Source organism: Physcomitrium patens, chromosome 14, assembly GCF_059467195.1.
Source record: "Physcomitrium patens ecotype Gransden chromosome 14, ASM5946719v1, whole genome shotgun sequence".
NCBI lineage: Eukaryota > Viridiplantae > Streptophyta > Bryopsida > Funariales > Funariaceae > Physcomitrium > Physcomitrium patens.
The window spans coordinates 12,846,161-12,864,714 of NC_143423.1; the positions used below are offsets into that span (position 1 = coordinate 12,846,161).

General features: G+C 45.0%; 4 protein-coding genes across 12 annotated transcripts; 1 reads left to right on the forward strand and 3 right to left on the reverse strand.

The window, feature by feature from the left end:
- Positions 1-404: 404 nt before the first annotated feature.
- On the forward strand, positions 405-4,585 carry LOC112290948 (phosphatidylinositol/phosphatidylcholine transfer protein SFH8). Of its 7 annotated transcripts, none has more exons than XM_090255918.1 (6): positions 405-979; positions 1,597-2,207; positions 2,511-2,821; positions 3,050-3,306; positions 3,564-3,784; positions 3,996-4,585. In XM_090255918.1, the coding sequence occupies exons 2-6, from the start codon at positions 1,809-1,811 to the stop codon at positions 4,368-4,370; spliced, it is 1,563 nt and encodes a 520-aa protein (XP_090112044.1). In that variant the 5' UTR covers positions 405-979; positions 1,597-1,808; the 3' UTR covers positions 4,371-4,585. The 7 variants fall into 7 exon arrangements, with proteins under 7 accessions (XP_090112044.1, XP_024393584.1, XP_090112043.1 ...); XM_024537816.3 differs by having other exon boundaries at positions 405-783; XM_090255917.1 differs by lacking the exon at positions 405-979 and adding an exon at positions 1,024-1,368.
- Positions 4,586-6,134: 1,549 nt separating this feature from the next.
- Positions 6,135-8,807, reverse strand: LOC112290950 (uncharacterized). The gene is made up of 5 exons (XM_024537824.3): positions 8,074-8,807; positions 7,448-7,527; positions 7,183-7,241; positions 6,715-6,881; positions 6,135-6,560 (listed from the first exon to the last, which is right to left on the reverse strand). The coding sequence occupies exons 1-5, from the start codon at positions 8,377-8,379 to the stop codon at positions 6,423-6,425; spliced, it is 750 nt and encodes a 249-aa protein (XP_024393592.1). The 5' UTR covers positions 8,380-8,807; the 3' UTR covers positions 6,135-6,422.
- A 991-nt stretch (positions 8,808-9,798) lies between these two features.
- LOC112290947 (phosphoglucan, water dikinase, chloroplastic) lies at positions 9,799-13,311 on the reverse strand. The gene has a single exon (XM_024537812.3). The coding sequence runs from the start codon at positions 13,309-13,311 to the stop codon at positions 9,799-9,801; it is 3,513 nt and encodes a 1,170-aa protein (XP_024393580.1).
- An 881-nt stretch (positions 13,312-14,192) lies between these two features.
- Positions 14,193-16,996, reverse strand: LOC112290949 (glutathione S-transferase TCHQD). 3 transcript variants are annotated; one of them, XM_024537822.3, is made up of 4 exons: positions 16,898-16,996; positions 15,870-15,974; positions 15,578-15,675; positions 14,193-15,365 (listed from the first exon to the last, which is right to left on the reverse strand). In XM_024537822.3, the coding sequence occupies exons 2-4, from the start codon at positions 15,898-15,900 to the stop codon at positions 14,643-14,645; spliced, it is 852 nt and encodes a 283-aa protein (XP_024393590.1). In that variant the 5' UTR covers positions 15,901-15,974; positions 16,898-16,996; the 3' UTR covers positions 14,193-14,642. The 3 variants fall into 3 exon arrangements, with proteins under 3 accessions (XP_024393590.1, XP_024393589.1, XP_024393588.1); XM_024537821.3 differs by having other exon boundaries at positions 16,862-16,996; XM_024537820.3 differs by having other exon boundaries at positions 16,636-16,996.
- Positions 16,997-18,554: the final 1,558 nt, after the last annotated feature.

Genomic DNA, 18,554 nt, shown 5'->3' on the forward strand with positions numbered 1-18,554 from the left:
AATTATCACCTCATGGAGACTTTTATGTTAATCAAATATTTGAGGTTATAGGTTATAATACAATAATAATATAGTGTAGAGTATCTTTTGTCTGGACCACTACCAATTCTTGTCTATGCATCTCTAATTCATGGCTACATATTGTTAGATGGTTAACTACTATCTTAATAAATCACAACAACTATATCAAATATGTATCAAGTAAATAAAAATATTAACTCACCTATGTAGAACAAACTTAGTGAGGGCAAAAGATATCATGCAATAGATGTCATGGAGTTATTGGACATTAAGTTACAAAAGTATTACCCCACATGCAATAGAGAAAATAATTTATCCATTTCAAAAACTATTTAAATGCAAAACAAACCCAGTCCTTGTGCATAGAACTTTCATAAATCTTATTATGAAAGTTGTCTTGGTTGTCATTTGTTTTTTCTTGCAATGCAATGCTGGCTATGGCGATCCAAACCCTAATTGGCTCTCTCTCGCTGAAGCAGCAGCGAACAAGGCCTCCTCTGACGTCGGACCTGACGCGGTCCCACAGCGACGGCATTCATGGTGGCATCATCTCCCGCGGTCCAGACTCGGGAGATAGATGACAATTGGCCTGAGGAGGAGCAATCGTGTGGTGGTCCTTTGGCAATCCGTTGTTGTTGTTGTTGTTGTTGTTCCAATTGTCGAAGAGATCGACGAGGAGAACACACTGTGATGTGATGAGCTTGGTGTCATCGGGGCACACAGGAGTCTCGCTTCTTCTCGCGCAAGGTCTTGAGAGTGCAGGTGGTAATGGATGGGGTGTGCCTCTCGTGATGCGATTCCTGCCCTGTACTAACTTGGTCCGGAGGTGGTATATGTCGCGGTGATGAGGTCCCGAAGTAGGGGCCACAATCGTGTTTTTAGCGGAGGTCGCGTTGCGATTGATTGTGGAGGTTTGGGGTGGGGATACGTGCGCTTCCGTGCGTCACTGGATATGCTGGTGTGTGGTGGTCGTTGTTTCGAATTTCTGGTTGTATTTGTTGTTTGTTTGTTTGTTTGTTTGTTTGTTTTTGTCGAATACAAGTCGAGAGGAGGGGTTTCGTTACAGGGTTTGTTTCAGGGGGTTGGTCTCGCAAAAGCAACCCCCCGTGGGTGGTTTCCTCCGATTCTTCTTAGTGTGATTCTTGCTCTATCCTAGTTGTAGCTCATTTAGTTTTGATTTTTCAAATGATTTCTCAACGATTACTCTGTGAAAGTCGGTTTTGCGTTGTTGTTTGGGCAAGTATTTGCTCGTGCAGCCTTTATCTTTTTCGTACAGTGTGGTTTTAAAGTGGTCCATGGATTCTCAGGTTGCTAGAGACCTTATTGATCGCTGGGAGTAGAAAATGGGTGATCATCGTTATGCCATCTCCCAGAATTTCCTCTAATGGGAAATCGGCATGTATTTGGAACGTTTTGAGTGAAGGCCATCTAGTACAATTCATGTAGAAATGGACACTATTTTCTTTACATTTTTGGAATTGGCGTTTATGTTAGGTTTAGCTGCTAATGCAATTTACGTTGCCGCACGCGAATTACGTGATATCGTTTGGTTAACATGTGTCGTTGGAATGGCAGGTGGTGGAATCGTCTGATGCTGTGGAAGTTTTGGAGTAGCAGTTACAGTGTAGACCCTTGTTTTGTGCATCTTTTGGAATGTAGGCAGCAGTGGCACAAGTTAGGATTAAATTGACCTGAAAACTATATACGCATCTAGATTGCCGTAAATTTTTTCCAGTAATTCCAGGGAAGGAAACACCCTGGTCCACAGGCATGGCCCGTAGGGCTAGATGATCGCGATGGATAATTCGAATACAGCAGCCATGAATAAGGAGGTCAAGTTGGTGAAAGTAGTGAGGCCAGTCAAGGAGAAGGATGAAAAATCAGTTATCACAAGTAAAAAGACTAGTCGGACTAGCCCACGTTATGTTCTGAAAAGATCAATTAATGCACTACAAGGTCGAGATGTGACGAATAAAACAGCTCAAGCTGTCTTGTTTGTAGGCAAGGTAGTAGTTTTAGAAGCATTGCGACGAGTAGGTCACACTAACTTGTATGGCCTACATCGCCCTCTAATGTGGACCTTACAAGGTCTCTCCGGATTGAATTGTCTCGTTACTATCCCAGCGCCTCCTTTCAGCGGGTTACAGCGATGGGCCCCAATTCGGTTCCTTGCACGTGCCACTGAGGTACTGGTTTTGTTTTGTTTTGTCTCATTTCATTTCACCTTTCACACTTTGATGATATCAAACGTTTGGACTTAACATTCATTCCTTCTGTTTTAAAATATCCGTGAATCGTTTCAAAAAACTTGATGATTGGGCTTCAAATGGTTTCTAGTGAAAAGTGGGGTGTTAGAACTGCTGTTGATGTATTAGCAGTGTTTTTTTATGGAACGAGCAATGTACAATGCAGGAAAACAATAATTTGCGCAAGAAAGATGACAGTTATGGCGTATCTCAATGGCATGCTTCTTTCTGTTTGTTTTGCAGGGTTTTGCGAAACCCATCCTCTTCTTATCGTTTGCAGGTTTGGTCACAAATGCATACAAGCACAGAGACTCACGACGCAACGGTTTACGGCATAATGAAGTTCCTCAAAGAGATTCAGAGCATAGGACTATTGTTGTGCTTCCAAATACAGTCTCTGCGGATGATATTGCAGCTGGTGATGTCAGAGCTGGTGAAGTGGGCAGAACTGGTGAAGTCAGGGATCAAGACATCTTAGTAACCGAACGACAGGCATTGACTGTGGAAGTGTTGAAAGAAGAGTTGGACAAGAACAATGTCGCTCTACCCGAGTGGTGAATACTCTGGATATATTTGACTCTGCAGTGTTTATGTTACGCTTATGCGGGTGGGGGCTGTACGACTAGGAATCGATGAACATCTAGGCATTTCACGGCATTAAAGAGCTTCCACCGTTTTATTTATTTATTATATAGGATTGAGGACTCAGTCAAGTGAAAAAAATTGGTCATGGAACCAAATAGGTTGAGATTCTTACAAATTTACCGCTTGTACTTTTTCAGGTTTGACGACGGTGAAGTACAGAGGTTTTGGAGTGCAGCACATGGAGACACAGCGAAGTTTGTAAGGAGTGTGAGAAACACAATTGGATGGCGTCAACGCTACCAATTCTTGTCTGAAGCTGATCTTAAAGTGTGGAAGCATTTGGTGTTTTGGCATAAGAGTGATGCTCACGGCCGGCCTACTCTCATTATTCGCCTTGGTCTTGCATACACTGCTCTAACACCATCAGAGCGTCCTCTGTTTGCTCAAGCTATCGGTGTGTCTCTAAACTCTTATAACGTTTCTTTCTCATCATTATCAGAACGAATATTGTTCGTAAAGATCCATATCGTTTTGTGGATGGAATCATGATTTATAAAAGTGGTGACCAGTGAGCATTGAAATCTTGGATTCTAGCCTTGAAGGTAACGCCATGCAAGGTCTACCCTGGCATCCATTGTGTGGGTAGTTTCACAATGATGATGTTGGAGGTATACCTCAGTTCATATGTAAAATTGAATATTGTGGGTGCAGTGTCTCAGGTTGAGCATCGACTACGAAACAAGATGCCGAAAGATGATCCGCGCCTCACCGTTGTAATGGATTGTCGGGGCACTTCTGCATTTGGTTTCCCTTTAAACTTAATAAAGTCGTGCTCGGTGTTAGTTCAGGAACACTACCCCACACGCCTTGCTGCTCTCTTTGTCATTAATCTTCCACCGATTGTGCAAGTTCTTGCAAATGCGGTTCTTCAGGTTTCCTTCTTTTCTCTTACGCTCACCTTAGCTTTTTTTGTTTTGATTGTTTTTAGGTGAAATTGTTCGTCTCTCGAAGTATTTACATTTATTTTTAGGTGTTCATATGCATTCTGAATGAGTAGCAATAATTTAGACAGTATTATATTTTTTCAATATAAACTTTTTAGGGTGAAGTTCTAAGCAATTGTTATGTGGCTGGTAACTGCAGGTGATAAAGCCATCAACGAAGGAGAAAGTTCACATGGAAGGCGATAGGTACATGATTAAGCTTGCATCTTATCTTGGGGGGATCTTTGATGTGCCCGTTGTGTTAGGAGGGAAATGCTCATGTGATTACTGTGAGGGTGTTTCGACTCAGAAAACGGAAGGAAATATTCCACTTTTAACTCTCAACGCTCACAATGGTGTCGAGGAAATGAGGGTCCGGAACATGAGTTTGGAGGAGAAAGCCCTCTGTATACGCCAGTCTACATACGAATCGTATTCAGGAACACTTCGAGTGGTCATTACTGGCCTTTTCTTACTTTGGCTTGTGGTTGCCATGATCTCTGGCTATGGTGATCCGCATGTGTTTCTGTCGTAGCGAATACTACATTGTAAATACCAGAACAGGCAGATTACTCGCTAGATCATTTCGCCTCTCATCATTGTCTAGAGATGGCTGTTGGTAGACTGGAATGTTGAATGTGATTAAAAGTGTGTTGCATTTCATAGCTTTTGACTGAGGGCGTTAAAGTGCAGAATTGTGCTATCATTCAGATTATAATTAATGCAAGTTATGCTCAGCATTTCAGTTGAGAGTCATGTGCAAACAGGAGCATGTCAGTGCATTTGCTCCCTGCTCTTCGACTTGTTTTACTTATGTCTTGAAGAATACCCTCTGCTTCACAATCTCACCATATCTGAATCCGAATCAGACTCATGGGTGATTATTGTTACAAGTTGAGAATGTCCTTTCTTGAGAGCTTACTCGACAGTTAAACTGCCAAAACTTTCGATTGACTTGGTAGAGTAATCGCACTGTTCCGAGTTTTTGATAACTGAGACCATTATATTATGTTATCACTATCATTCTGGCAATGAACTTGACAACGTACGAATTCGTCAATGAGCGTTCCAAGCAAAAGCGCTTGAAACACCACTTGAAACGGACACCGCAGTCTGTCTTCTCGTTGATCTATTTTCAGTCTCACCTCCACCTGACGTCCTCGTCACAGCGTTCTGCACCTCTCGCTCGGTTGGGAAGACTGTCATGAAAGTATTTTGGCAATTTTTCTTGTTTTGTCAGTCTCCGGAACACGGCGATTTTTTTTCTTTTTGTTTAGTTTTTCCTGTCACCTGGGCGGTCTGTTCTTCTTGAGCCATGGATTATTGGTTCTGAAGTGCCGTCGTAGCCTGCAAGGCTGTCTTCAATTGAGAAGTTGGCCTTGGTTGTTTGCACATCAAGGGAAGACCATGTCTTTCGAAGTTGGCTTTTTGGACATACTCTTCTGGAATCGAGATTGAGTTAGCTCTACCCGCATGATATCGTTATCCTCGGAATATTGCGATCAAATACGTTACGTGCGGTTTTCTTCTTTTAGCTTCGAAAGACTTAAAGTGGTTTCTCTCAGGAATAGTAATATCATCAAAGAGTCGAAAAGAATCCAATACTTGCAGAACTGAAATATGATTTACTTCCGAGTTTGAGAAAGTCGATGATAAAAGGCTAATATACTGTGAGGGAGACGAAGCAGACAATGAAGAATCCAGGAAAGAAGCTGTTCCTCAAGGAGGTGAAGGTTATCTATTAAAAACCAAATTCCAATTCAAAACACAAAGTGGTTGCAATAGAGGATATTAATTCTGCAAGAGGATTTTTGAAGGTTCGTTAAGGGAGAGTTGGATGTGTGCTTGCTCATGCTGCAAGGACAGTTTGAGTGGTAGTGAGTATAGCCGCATTCCTAGCCTTTACTGAGCACAACTTTACAGACTATTGGAGCAGAAAGAAGCTGATAGTTATGGACTACGGGAATGCTAAGTGTGCTGTGAGAGCGGTTTGATCTGACATATCCAGGGTAAGTCAAGGAGTTTGATGTGCTATTTAGGCGGGGGTGAATGACGCTTAGATGCCACTACTATGAAAAAGGATTTTGGATCCAGGTTGTAGAACGGACCAGGTTTGAACATTAAGAAAATCCATGGTACAGATTCTAATCTGAAAATTTTCCAGCCTACGAGAGCTCAGCAAAGAAACGTAATCTTCAAAAAGGACCACAGACGGTTTTCGAAACCTGTGCCAAGTCATTCATGAAGCCTGTGCAAAAAACATTTAGAACAATACAAGTTGTGCAACGTGTCACGCATGGAAAAAAACAACTAAAAATTTGCATGTGAAATTTTTACTTCATGCAAAATTCGTGAATAATAAATGCCTCAATACTGGGCAATGAGCTTAGTAATCACTTGCCACTAAAGCATGTCCTTGGGTCAAGAACCTTGTAGACAGCAATGCTCTAAAACTGTAGGTGCAATGATGTAAGCGTGGAATGAGCCCTCGCCTGAAGAACGATACTCGAGGGCATCAACATAAAAATCGTCTTCTTGAAACATAAATCTTTCTTCCGTAACTTTGAAGTTGCAACAATGAACTATATCAGGGCATTGGAATATTAAGCTCTTGCAAAACCTCTTTGAAGTCAAATTCTCGACTGTCTTTGTTGAATTTTCTAACTTTCCGATATCTTTCATCGTTGATGTAGAAAGAGTGTGCTGTTTTCAACAGCGTATCCGCCTGCAGTTGTTATAGACATTCAAAGTTCAGTTTCATGTGTAAAGGTAAAAGAGCACAGTGTTTAGTTCTGAACAGGAGGGTTGATGATACAGTACATCCAAGCAACTGCAGTAGCAGAACTTTGCAAGTAGAGAAAGGATACCAGGAAAAGTACCTCGTCATCAGAAAGCTTCCTGGTGAAAACAATGTCGCCCCTTACCAGCACTAGACTCTTGGTAGGTACTAATTCAGTGAAATGGGTCACGGTGAAGTAAGGAGCAGCTTCACTCCCTCGAACTCTGTAGTCCTCTAAAGCTGTAAAGAGTAGATAGGGCATCTGTGCTACAAGATATCAACCCATGATTGTTAGATTTAAGGCCGCCAGGAACAGCGTAGAACATAAGAGCGCCGCAATAATAAAAAAGCGACTGCAGTATATTGAGGTAGTCCTAAATACTTTTCAGAAAGGAGGATGACCAGTGTCTACATTGAAGCCGAATCTCACTCTAAACTTTAATAACACAGCTTCTCAGCAGTCAAGACTGACATTGCACAACATTCTGGACACAGTTGCTTGTACATTGTGCACAAACTTGCACATCAAAATGTTGACGGTTTTTTGTGAGAAAGATTTGAAGAGTACCTTGTACAACAACTGAGATGAAGCCATTGCCTTTCCTCAAAGGAAGGACAAAAATTGGGCTGCATAAATATCGAACCAAAATCACTAATGTGAAACGACAAGGTTGAGGACTTCTGTAATATTTCTTGTATTATTTTCAACAAAGTTACTGTTACAGCCACACGGTTGCCAAGTACAGAAGAAATCAAACAAAATGACTGCATCGCAACAAACACACCAAAAAACCAGAGAGCATGTTCTAGGGTGCTAAGTTCGAGATCCGTACCATTCGTTGGCTCGTTGCTCGAAAATTTTGTACAATTCACTGCCCATGACGGCACTTATATGCCCTCGTCCAATGTGATACTGAACAAGCCAAGTAAACACGAAGAATCCGATAAGGCTGATCTCTCTATCAAAGAGAAGAGAATGTAGGACGAGACTTAGCGCAATAAAAGCTAGTGACAGTTTATACAAAAGGAAAACCTCTTAAAGTATGTCAACGGATAAAACAATTTATATGCACACACAAACCTATCAGGAAGCCAAAGCATACGGAACACATCCAGATAATTTTAATATTGCAAAGATCTAGGTAGGTATGTGATCTATCAAGCATGGAGTAGGTCACACTGCATTGTTGTGTTCAGTGGCGACGCTTAATGAAGAATATCCATATTTTGAAAGGTACCGCTTGAAACCCTAAACCCTAGCCTTAAACCCCAACATTACATAGAGTGAACGGCAATTGAAAAATTGATTTCAGCATTTTAGCTTTAGGAATCCTGCACCATACTAGCTCTAAATTGGCGGTCCATTAGTGCCCAAAATTCCGATTGAATCCTAAGAACTTTGAACGGTGAAATCGACAGTCGAGAGAAAGTCACAGGGGATTAGAAACTCCGGACGTACATCATTCCAAATCTGAGTGATCTCCTCTGGCGGCGAGAAAATGACACTCTCAATCTTCATAATCTGCTCCAGTTTCTTTGGCGCTAGTGCTGTGTAACCGCTGGCAAACTTGGACCTGGCAAAGTTGGCACGACTCCATAACCGCTCTTGTGCTGATCCAATATCCTCCCGAGGGCACAAGCTAGTGGTTGAGAGACATCGCTCCAAATGTTGGGGTGCAAGACCTGAAGGCTTGCCACCTGCAATACGGTGCGCAAGGGGCGTGTACGCAGACAGCACTCTGCGGCAGCGTGTGAAGGCACTCATGAGGATAGCTTGTAAGAAAGCCCAACAGATTCTCGCAAATGCTACGTTACAAAGCGAATGTGCAGATACTCCTGCACGAAATTGCGCGAGGACGGCGAATTGAAGGAGCAGAGTCCCAAATCGGAGTAACTTGGTTCTGCCCTCCAAATTTGCTACCAACTTACTCCGATTTGGGACTCCACCGCACCCCTTCCGGACGGTCAAAGGCAACAAGTCTACCGACTTACTTGGCCCAGACGAGATTCAACTACCAGGTGAAAAATTCGAGGTAGGTTTCGCTCTGTTGCGTCCATAAAAACCGGTTGCTCAGTTGTCCTATTCATTATAACAAGGTTTTCAAATCATGAAACCTAAACCGATTTTGGACTGTTTTGCGAAAAAATGGAGCTTGTAAAAATGCTACAGAAGTGATCCTGTAAGCCGCAATGAGAAAGATTTAGGTGATCACGTTCAAAAGCGTCATGCATTATTTTGGAGATGCAAAATACGTGACAGCTCTAACGTAATCAGGACCTTGTAATGCTTGACAAACCATCAAGGATTTGACCGCTCTTCGGATGGAAGAATCCAAATACCAATAGAGCTTATTTCACATGCACTGAACTCCGGATTTTCGAAGGAGCTGTAGAAAACATAAGCTGGAAATAGTTGGACGTCGCTAGATGTGAGGGCACAAGCTGACGTGCCCTGTAGAGGTGCAAATGATACGTGTGCAACACAACGAACACTTGGTATGCTCCAACAGACCGTCTCCCATTTCGCAAATTTCCTAAAAATTCCGTTCATCGTTTATCATAATCACTCAGTCACGAAGGAAGTGACAAACAGGCGTAGAAAATACAGGCATCGCACTCATCAAAGGTGTTTTCACGAGTAGTTCTGGTCTCCTAACTTGAGCCTTTCCAAGACGCCGATGGGAATGCAGCAGTGGCTGGTTTCTGTAAAGAATGAGTCAATACGCATTAGGCATCACGGAGTGCACTGATCCACATTCCTGAAGCAGGCTGCAAAACCACTAACAGTGTATCATTGTCCCACCACTTTGGGACTCTGCTCAGCAACCATGAGCGGCGCATTTCACATGATCTTCGCAGAAGATGAGCCCAAAAGGCTTGCATATGACAATCACATCCGATTGCAAGAGGTACATACACCTAAACCTGCTACGAACAACACCAGGGAACTAAGATGGTAGCATTTGCTACCGCTGTTTCTCTACATCTAAGTTATTAAAAGTGTCCGCTGCGGGCTACAATGAGCTAAGTTTTAAAGACGTGCCAGAATTGGAGCAATGCATCCAAACAGAGGTCCACAATTGTTTCCCAATGTAAAATTATCTACACTACAAGTACAAGTATTATACAACAAGATGACAGACCTTGACAGTCCAATCCAAGAACAAAACGTTGCATGCTTTGTTCATGGCTGAGACCGAGCTTGCACGATGTAAACATCATCACCAATGATGCAGCCCTCAATATCTCGAGGGCCTTTGAAGTGCTGCTCCAGAAAAAACCCAATGGTGGCAAGACGCTGTCCTACTCGTTCTCGGAAAGCAGGATCAGAGGAGAGACGTTGGCCGCTGTAATCAACGACTTCGCGCATAACACTTCCATCGGCTACCTTGCTTTCGTGACGAACTAATATCTGCTCACTGAAGTTAGCGAAACCCAAAGTCCTCACCGTCCCGTCAAACTTGTTAGCAGCAAGTCGCCAAGGAGTACCTCGTGTTCCAGACGCTAATGTCTCACCTAATCCAACAGCTAATTCGGCTTGTACTACTGTCGAATCGTGGTCAATTGGATTCACCGTATGGAGAACAAAGCTTAATTCTGGAGACAAGAGCTCCTGGACTAGGACAGCCATGGAGGCTTCCTTCTGAGGGACTCCAGCAATTCGTCGGCTCAATACTGCCCTTCTTGTGTACAAAGAAGCCCAAACTCGAGCCACAGCTTTACTAAAACTTTCAGGCTCTGAGAGCCTGACATTCGGTATTGACTCATACAACCACGTCCCAGGAAATCCTGTAGAATCTTCAATACTCGCACTCGACCGGACTATTAGCCTGGAGATTTTAGAGAAACTTCCTGATGCAAGCCCATCCAGAGCGGCCTGAGAAATTCGTTGTTCTGCAACAAGAGATCGCAACTCGTCGCACACATTGTCCAATGCCCCACCTTCTAGCGGAGCAGCCTCGATCTTCTCGACGAGTGCATTAAACTTTCTCACAGACTTACTGCTTTCAAGAGCATCCTCCATAGCTCCGAACGGAATAACATTTCCTCTGGGTACACGAAACGTTGCGGGCACACCTAGATCACTGTGCACCGTCTTCGCCTGCTCAGCCAACACAGCCAGCACACCACACGCAGCTGCTTTCGAACCAGCTTTTTCAGTAGTAGCCTTAGAGATATCAAACACTGTCCCAAGTGGGCTTCGGACGATCTTGCTCTGTTTAAGGTCTGCGACTTTCGATAGCGTGCTTAACCTAATGTAAGAAGGCCCCAACTCATCGTTAACCATTTTTTCTTTCAAACTCAAACCAGCCCCCACATACTGTTGTGCTTGGGGTGGTGGAGTTTCATATGGTCTAACATGAACAAATTCAGAGGATCCCGATATTTCAACATTCCTATTCAGCAAAGGACGTAGACTGGCTATCTTGGCTTCGTCGTCACATGTGACGAACACAACATTTTCTTTACGAGCCCGGACACCCAAATGTGACAAGTGTGGCAGCTCATGTTGTAGTACCACCCCCGCCACATTTAGGCCAGTAGCCTTGATCTCTTCCTCGCCGGACGCCTTCTTAACCAGAAGTATGAGAGGACCGCTGTCGGAAGATGGCAAATAACTCGGTGCAATTCTTTCAACTTCAACCAACCGACCTGCAGCTCTTCCAGGCATGATAGCGTCAAAACCATCCCCTCCAACCGTCCTTCGAATGGCCTTGAGAAGCAGCGAACACAATTTTACAACTTGAAACACCAAACTTGCTCGTATGCCAGCTTCTGCATAGGTTCTCACGGTGTCTTCTGGAATACCAAAAGCCTTGCCAAGCTTGTCCGTACAGTCAGGGAAGAGTTGCAACATGGAGTCAATGTAAGTCTCAGTTAGTCGACGAGCACGGTCTACGGTTGCCTTCAGCCTTAATGCCCATACCTTTGTATCTTTGACAGTAAATGCAGCGACAACCGCTGTCGCTGACCATGCCAGTAGCTCGTTGTTTATTGCAATACATTCGGCGTTGTGCAATCCTGAAAAACCTAGCTGCTGAGCGCCCATTGCGAGACTAGTCAATGCAGGCGTCCATTGCCCTATTTTCCCATCTCTGACCATCCCTACAAACCATTCGACTCCTCCGGCGTTTTCAAACGCATTCACCAATCTGCTGAACAAAACAAACGAGTACTTCTCTAACCCTATCTCGGACAGACGCCATTTTTGCCGCATGGCAATGGACTCATCAGAAGCGTCGTTTGGAAGTCCGCTATCAAGCCCCTTCACCAATGTCCCACGCAAATTAGTCAATGCATGTATCGTATCCAACAACGGCTCAATGATACTTGCAACATTTGTCTTCTCCAATGTCTCCAACCTGTCCTTGCTCGAAAGAAAATGCGCTGAAATTGCTTGAGTATCTTCATCAATTAATGGACGCAGTCCTTCCAGCTGTTCAGTCAAACTTCCAGCATTGAAGAAATCTTTGAGCTCCGTATAGAAAAACTTGAGCTCTTCCACAAACACTTCACTGTACTCTCCGGGCTTCTGATTCACACGAGAAAGCAATGCCTCCGTGGCCACTAAATCCTCCGGTCCTGCACTTCTATCCAACTTACTCTGTAACGTATGCTCAATTTCCTTCTTCAGGTCTTGCGGGATATCATTACGATGCGCAATGTCCCGTATTCTGGTCAGAGGATCAGATGCTGTGTATTGCACCTTAAAAGCGGGCAAGCTAGGAAGAATCTTTCGGACCACCAGAATTTCCCTTAAACTCGCACTTCTATCATCAATGATGCGTTCCAGCTCCGCAAAGATTTTCCTGGAGATTTCAGCGTGCTGGTCGAGACTGTAGTGTTTAGCATCCTCGCAGCAAGCGATTTGCCCTGTACGGATCCATTTCAGGTACACTGAGATATATACAAGCGTTTTCAGCCTTTCTGTATTCCCAAATTCACCACTAACAAGCGAACGCACCACCTCCAACTTCTGCCACCAGTTCTTCGCATTTTTGTCACCTTCTACTAAATGCAAGGCAGGCCCATCCAAGCCAGTGGTGTCCCACTTGCATGCTCTCTCCTGTCCATCCTTCGCCGCACCTCCCAGCCATTGATGTACAAACGATGTCGAAATCTCTCCCAACTCACACACTGAACGCTCCCTCTGCTGACCACTTGAAGTTTCAGAAGCTTGACCTGGCTCCTCTTTACTTCCCTTGCCCACATCTACTGGTCCATCTATCACCTGCTCTCCTTGCAACTGGAGCTCCTCATGGGTGCAACCCCAATGGGTAACAACCTCGAATTCACCCTCATCGGGCACCGACAGGACGCGATTCGGACCCCCTTCCCAAATCACATCACCCCCATGGGTGACGATGATATGCTTGTATTCAAATGTCTCACCAGGATTAGCCTCTAACTCTACCACCCAACCCGACTCCGTCCATTGCAAAGGCACCCTCTCCCGCCACGCTCCAGTACATTGCGAAGAACCCAAAATGGCGTGCGATTCACCGAATTGCACCTGGTGGTCAATTCGCAGCCGAACCTTCACCTTATTCTCACTCCTCACCATCAAACTCGTCCTCTGCAAACCCACCTTCCTCCTCGTCTTGCCACTACCAATCACGGCACATTGCACGCACTCTTCCATCTTGCTCCTCCGCGGGCCCAGCCCGCGTGGAACCATCCAGGGAGCGGAAGCCATGGCTTCTCACCACCCACCCAACTCCAAATTAGGGCGTCAAGCGAGGCACGCACGCCACAGCACTCCCTCCTCCCTCTCGTCTTCTCCTCCTCCTTCTCAAGGGCATTCACCATCGCTGAGCTCAATCACTACCACCACCCACGCCATGTAGTCCCACAGCTTGGTTTCAATCCAGAACCCATGGATGAGCCTCTCCAGATCACAAAGGTTGCAATCGGTTGGAAGTTAACGGCGGCAATCGCCAAGGTCCCAATTTGGCTGTATTCGAGGTGCAACCTACGAGGCCCGTTTGTTTGCAGGAGGGGCGGTCATGGATGCCACGGACACAAACTCACGCTCACACTCGTGGTACTTATCATCGATCCCTTAAACCCGACCCTTCCAGGTGGAACTGCCACCTCGATTCGCTCGAGTAGCGCTTCCCCCCTCCCTCGCCTATGACCGCGCGCCGTGATCCTACACTGCACTTGGTTCGCACCCACTGTTTTTGTTGATGCTGTTGATGATTTGAACTGGCATGCAAACTATATTATTTTTCTGTGTAATTTTCAGAACTGTTGTTCACAATTTCCTCATTAAACCTTGACTGGATGTTTAATTTGAGTTTCAGATTGTCAAACATATATTAAGGCAGTGTGTCATAACTCATCATCTTGGCATTTTATTTGAATGTACCATGAATTTCAGCAGAAGAAAAAGTATCATATGACAATGGATGTTTGCACAGTAATGAAAACTTTGGCAAGATATTACATTCAAATCATGGCATCATGGGACAGACCATCGAATAAGTACCACTAAACAAGTTACAATGTAACAGGTACGTCACATTGCGTCTATAATCACGCAAGCTAGTTAATAAAAATAAAAAAACAAAAAAATAAAAAATTTGTAGATTCATGTATTCCTCAACAAGCCGCGTCCTGAAATTGACAACCAACCTATCATCCAGCGAACAAGAGCTCAAATTGAACAGAACTGGGATAAAGAAAGTAGCTTTCTCAACTTAAAAGGCCCTAGATCTTGCCACGAGGACTAATGAAAAGCGATGCGAAGCATTTTGACCACTTCTAGCAAAGGACTCGAATCCATGCAAATCCTAATTCGGTCTCAACTCGGAATTTGCACAGCCGTAGCACGTTTCTAACTCGTGGATTTCGGTGGAGATTGTTCAGGTGGCCATGTCACAGAAGCCCAAAACTAACAGAGATCCGAAACCGAAGTGAAGATATCCAATCGTCGAGAGAGCGAAATAAACGGCATTTACAAAGTACTGGTACAGAAGATTACAGACGCAAGGAAATGGGGACGCACTCAAACTGTAGCAATCGCTAGTATTTTCCCGTGACCTTCTGGAGAAGAATCTTTCCGAAAGCAGGCAAGATGGTCTGGGCAGTGCAGAAGCCACTGTCTGCAACGCCGAATACTTTCTTGTAGCTGGGCCTTTTCTTCAACTCATCGTAGTAGCGCTGGATGTTCGGTCGAGGCTCGAGAAACTCCTTGTCTTTTTTCACCATGAACAATCGGTATATGACAGGAGTGAAGATGCAATCGGCGGCCGAGTAAGAATCCCCAGCCAGGAACTTGTTTGTTGAGAGCCTTGCTTCTGCCTCGTCTAATAGACCTGCAAGCTGCCTGAGGTTCTGCTCGACCGCTTCGCGGTTGTCTGGCTCAGCGAGTTGTGCTTCCATGGTTGCAATCTTCTTCTTGTACAGCTCAGCCATGTCAGGGTTACGCTTCATGTTCGCCTCAGCTACTTTTATTTTGTGCTTCGTGCCAAATTTGATTGCACCGCTAGATGAAGAGTTCGCTGCCGCGAACAGATTGCCATCCCAGGCATCCACTTTCTCAAGCCACTCCTTCACGAAGGCCCTGTCCACAGAATCTCCGCCAAGAGGAGCACCCTGGCTGTCTGCCCATCTAATGATGTCCGCAGATTCCACAATTTTCTCATCGCCAACAACTAGAGTCGGGGATGATGCCGCCGGGTTCAGCTTCAGGTACCAAGGCTCCAAGGATTGGCCATTAAAGAGGTCGATCTTCTTCTCAGTATACTGCAGTCAGACAAATCGCATCTTAGAGAATCGAAAATGATCGTATATGATCGAAGTTGGAGCTCATGCATACAACAGCCAGACAATCCAAGGGAAACACGATTTACTGATAGAGACCCTCCACAGATTTACTAGGCGACCGTAGCAACATGATACATAGTGTGGAATTAACGTGAGAAATTATTCTGGATGTAGTAAACGAACTGTCTCACCTTAATACCCTTCTCCTCCAGAGCAAGCTTTGCTTTCGCAGGGTTGAACGCAAGCGGATAATTGTAGAATATAATAGAATCCCGTGCTAGACCAACACCTGAATTACGAGAATAGAACTTCATTTCATCGAACCGATGGTTCACGAAATTCTTACTTTCAATGCTGCACGCCAGGACGTTAAGCCTTCCCACTTTGACTGTAGGATCGAGATGCTAATTGCGCAGCGATTATTAACTCATATTCTAAAAAATTCACAAAATTCAAGAAGAGATAGCGACATAAATTACATACCCGTTGCACTTGGCTGAGCTGTCTCCGCCATTACTGTCGTGCAAATGAGCAACCAGCACACTACAAAGTTGCTGAAAACCCTCGACCCTTGCAAACTAAAAGCACCTGCACAAGCGCACAAGGAGATAAGTGTGCCTACACTGAAACCAATGAGAAACGAACAACTTCGGAGAAATACAGCACCATATCGCGGGTGGGAATCTTGGCACAGGCTCAGAACCATTCCAGCTTCACAATATAATTATTGAGCCAAACCAACGAGTACCGGTTGTTGGGTCATGAATGTATTGAAGAAGATGAATGCCCGCCAAAACTCTAAAACAAGTTAAAATCACCCCGATTCATTACCAACTCAAACTCCCGACCATGTCGCATTGCTAAAATCTTTTCGATCTCAGTCTGACTGAGTGGCACAGGAAGGTCATAGATGTAGGCACGATTAAACAATACAAAACACAAAAACCAAAAGACAAAAACAATACGAAAGGAATGATGAGTGTGCATCGAAGACAGAGAGTTACAACTAGACGACATCATTTGCAAGCCAAATCATGGCGCCCAAATAAGAATTTCGAGCAGGGCGAGGGTTCTCGTGGGGGTGCAGAGAGCTACAGCTGAATAAAACAAACATAGCTGCAACACAGGCAACTCCTGCCCATGCTCGACCTCTGAAGGAGATCCTTCAAATCCGTCATTCTTTCAACTGCTTCACGAGATACAAATCAGTGGACAACGACGTCACTACGGTTAGAGCAAGTGCCCTTACCCGTCGCACATGTCCTGCGAGGAATCTCCTTGCGCGACGCAGACGGGGTACGAAGACGAGACAAACCCATTCTATAAGTAACACAAATTGCGACGCAATCTACTAACCTCCAGTGTACGCTTCCCCTACAATCCAGGACGAGAAAAACGAAAGCGAAAGCAGGGGCGGAAGAACCAGCGGGATTCAAAAGCACACAATTCGCAAATTCCAGCGTAAGAGGCAATACCCTCCTGGTACACAATCAGAGCCTCCATATCCTCACCTTAGCACTGCCCCACAAACTGACCACCCAGATTATCCTTCGCCACACGAACGACACCCAAGCACTCTGTCAACCTGGAACCAGAAATGATAAATACGTGCACACAACACACTCTACTTCTGCTACCACCAACTACTTAAGGCCCGCACCTCGCCCCTCCCTGGGTTACTTCCCGCCTATGCAGCAACACCCTGTTCGCTAAAGACGAATACCTAGACAAGATCTTCCAGCTCCCATCCGGTCCTACTGAGTCATTATATCGGTCCCATGTTCTACGTTACGTATCCGTCGCGAGAGACCACGGTTTACACTATTTCTGTCGAATTTCCGAGCATCCGAACGCCTCTTTGCCCGTGTCAGCTGTCGCGGATCGGATAATGGAGGGTCTGACCGACCATGACCAGCTTCCACAGATTGCACTTGGCCACCTTCCAGACTCCCACGCGGCGCCTCTCACCTCTCCTTCCTCTGTCCCTACCAAAGGTCCCCAACCATTCCAACCCTTTTAACAATTTGCTAATAATCACTCCGCATCTGCTTTTTACCCACTAATTCAACGACATCACGCTGCAAACACAGTGAAACTTGAACCAGGCTTCCTTCCGAGGCCAATTGACATGATGCGTGAGCTCTGGATTACACATCCCCTGATTCAGTTGGCCACAAGCGCAGGTTGCGGTGTTACTGCACGAGTGACAACACCTTAACAGTTGCTTTATTCTTAAAAAAATAAACACAACGAAATTACCGTGATCGCAGCAGGCTTTGGACCACACTACATGCCACGTTTATCTCATCGTCGAGGAACGCTTTCGCTGCTTCCAATGCTTCTCCACTTCGAGCCCATCTCTCATAGAACTCCAACTTCCATCCACACCGTCTTCTTCATCATCTTTTTACTTCTTCTACGAAAATGTATTCGAAAGAATGCTTTTGAAAAGCAGCGTAATACGGCATCGCATGCGTGTTATTTCCTTCATGTACGGTTGAGGTGCTCCTCCCCAGTCAATGTCTACGACTCGATCCACCGCTCTACAGCTACTACACATATCTCCATATATATATATATCTTTTCATGAAGAAAATTTCTGCTGGTTAACCGAGCTACAGAGTAAATCCTACAGAGCCCCAATCATAGTTTCAGGGAAAAGGCATAAGTGTGTCCAGCAGCTGAATTCGTACCTCACTTTGACGTATCCACCCACAACTCAAAACCAGTCACTGTCACAAGCAATTTAAAACTCTCATCAATGCGGCGCGCATGACTCCAAATTCGTCCAGATCACACCGGTAAACTGGGACGGGGAGGGTGTAGGAGCATCATCTCCCACGCCGGTGAACTCCCAGCTCTGCATGATTTACTGTCCCTGTTCACAAGAGGGAGGGATAGTGCCGCGTTGGCCAGATATCTTCTCGTCGTATCAGAGGCTCACCCCACGAGTTAAAAAAATCTACCGCTCTGATCATTAACCCGCAACATCGCAATTCACCGGAACAATCGCCATGATTCTCAACACGGTGCGAGCTATTCCTTCGACCTGTTGGGGGAGAATAAGTAATTGGGTCCCACCGGCGCACGGATTCATTCGCTTTCTCTCTCGTGGAAATGGGGATCCTTTTGATGATCCCCCATCTGTTGGCTCGTTGCCAACCCTCG

Bases quoted from the DNA above. Each gene is read 5' to 3' on its own strand.
- LOC112290947 (XM_024537812.3), bottom strand. From the start codon at position 13,311: ATGGCTTCCGCTCCCTGGATGGTTCCACGCGGGCTGGGCCCGCGGAGG.
- LOC112290949 (XM_024537820.3), bottom strand. From the start codon at position 16,705: ATGGGTTTGTCTCGTCTTCGTACCCCGTCTGCGTCGCGCAAGGAGATT. The intron at 15,975-16,635 runs GTAAGGGCACTT...GCGCTTGTGCAG, and splicing joins TCGCAGGACATGTGCGACGG to GTGCTTTTAGTTTGCAAGGG. The intron at 15,366-15,577 runs GTGAGACAGTTC...GTCTGACTGCAG, and splicing joins TGGAGGAGAAGGGTATTAAG to TATACTGAGAAGAAGATCGA.
- LOC112290950 (XM_024537824.3), bottom strand. From the start codon at position 8,379: ATGAGTGCCTTCACACGCTGCCGCAGAGTGCTGTCTGCGTACACGCCC. The intron at 7,528-8,073 runs GTACGTCCGGAG...TGGCTTGTTCAG, and splicing joins TCACTCAGATTTGGAATGAT to TATCACATTGGACGAGGGCA. The intron at 6,561-6,714 runs GTACTTTTCCTG...TAACAACTGCAG, and splicing joins GGAAGCTTTCTGATGACGAG to GCGGATACGCTGTTGAAAAC.
- LOC112290948 (XM_090255918.1), top strand. From the start codon at position 1,809: ATGATCGCGATGGATAATTCGAATACAGCAGCCATGAATAAGGAGGTC. The intron at 2,208-2,510 runs GTACTGGTTTTG...TTTGTTTTGCAG, and splicing joins TCCTTGCACGTGCCACTGAG to GGTTTTGCGAAACCCATCCT. The intron at 3,785-3,995 runs GTTTCCTTCTTT...TGGTAACTGCAG, and splicing joins TTGCAAATGCGGTTCTTCAG to GTGATAAAGCCATCAACGAA.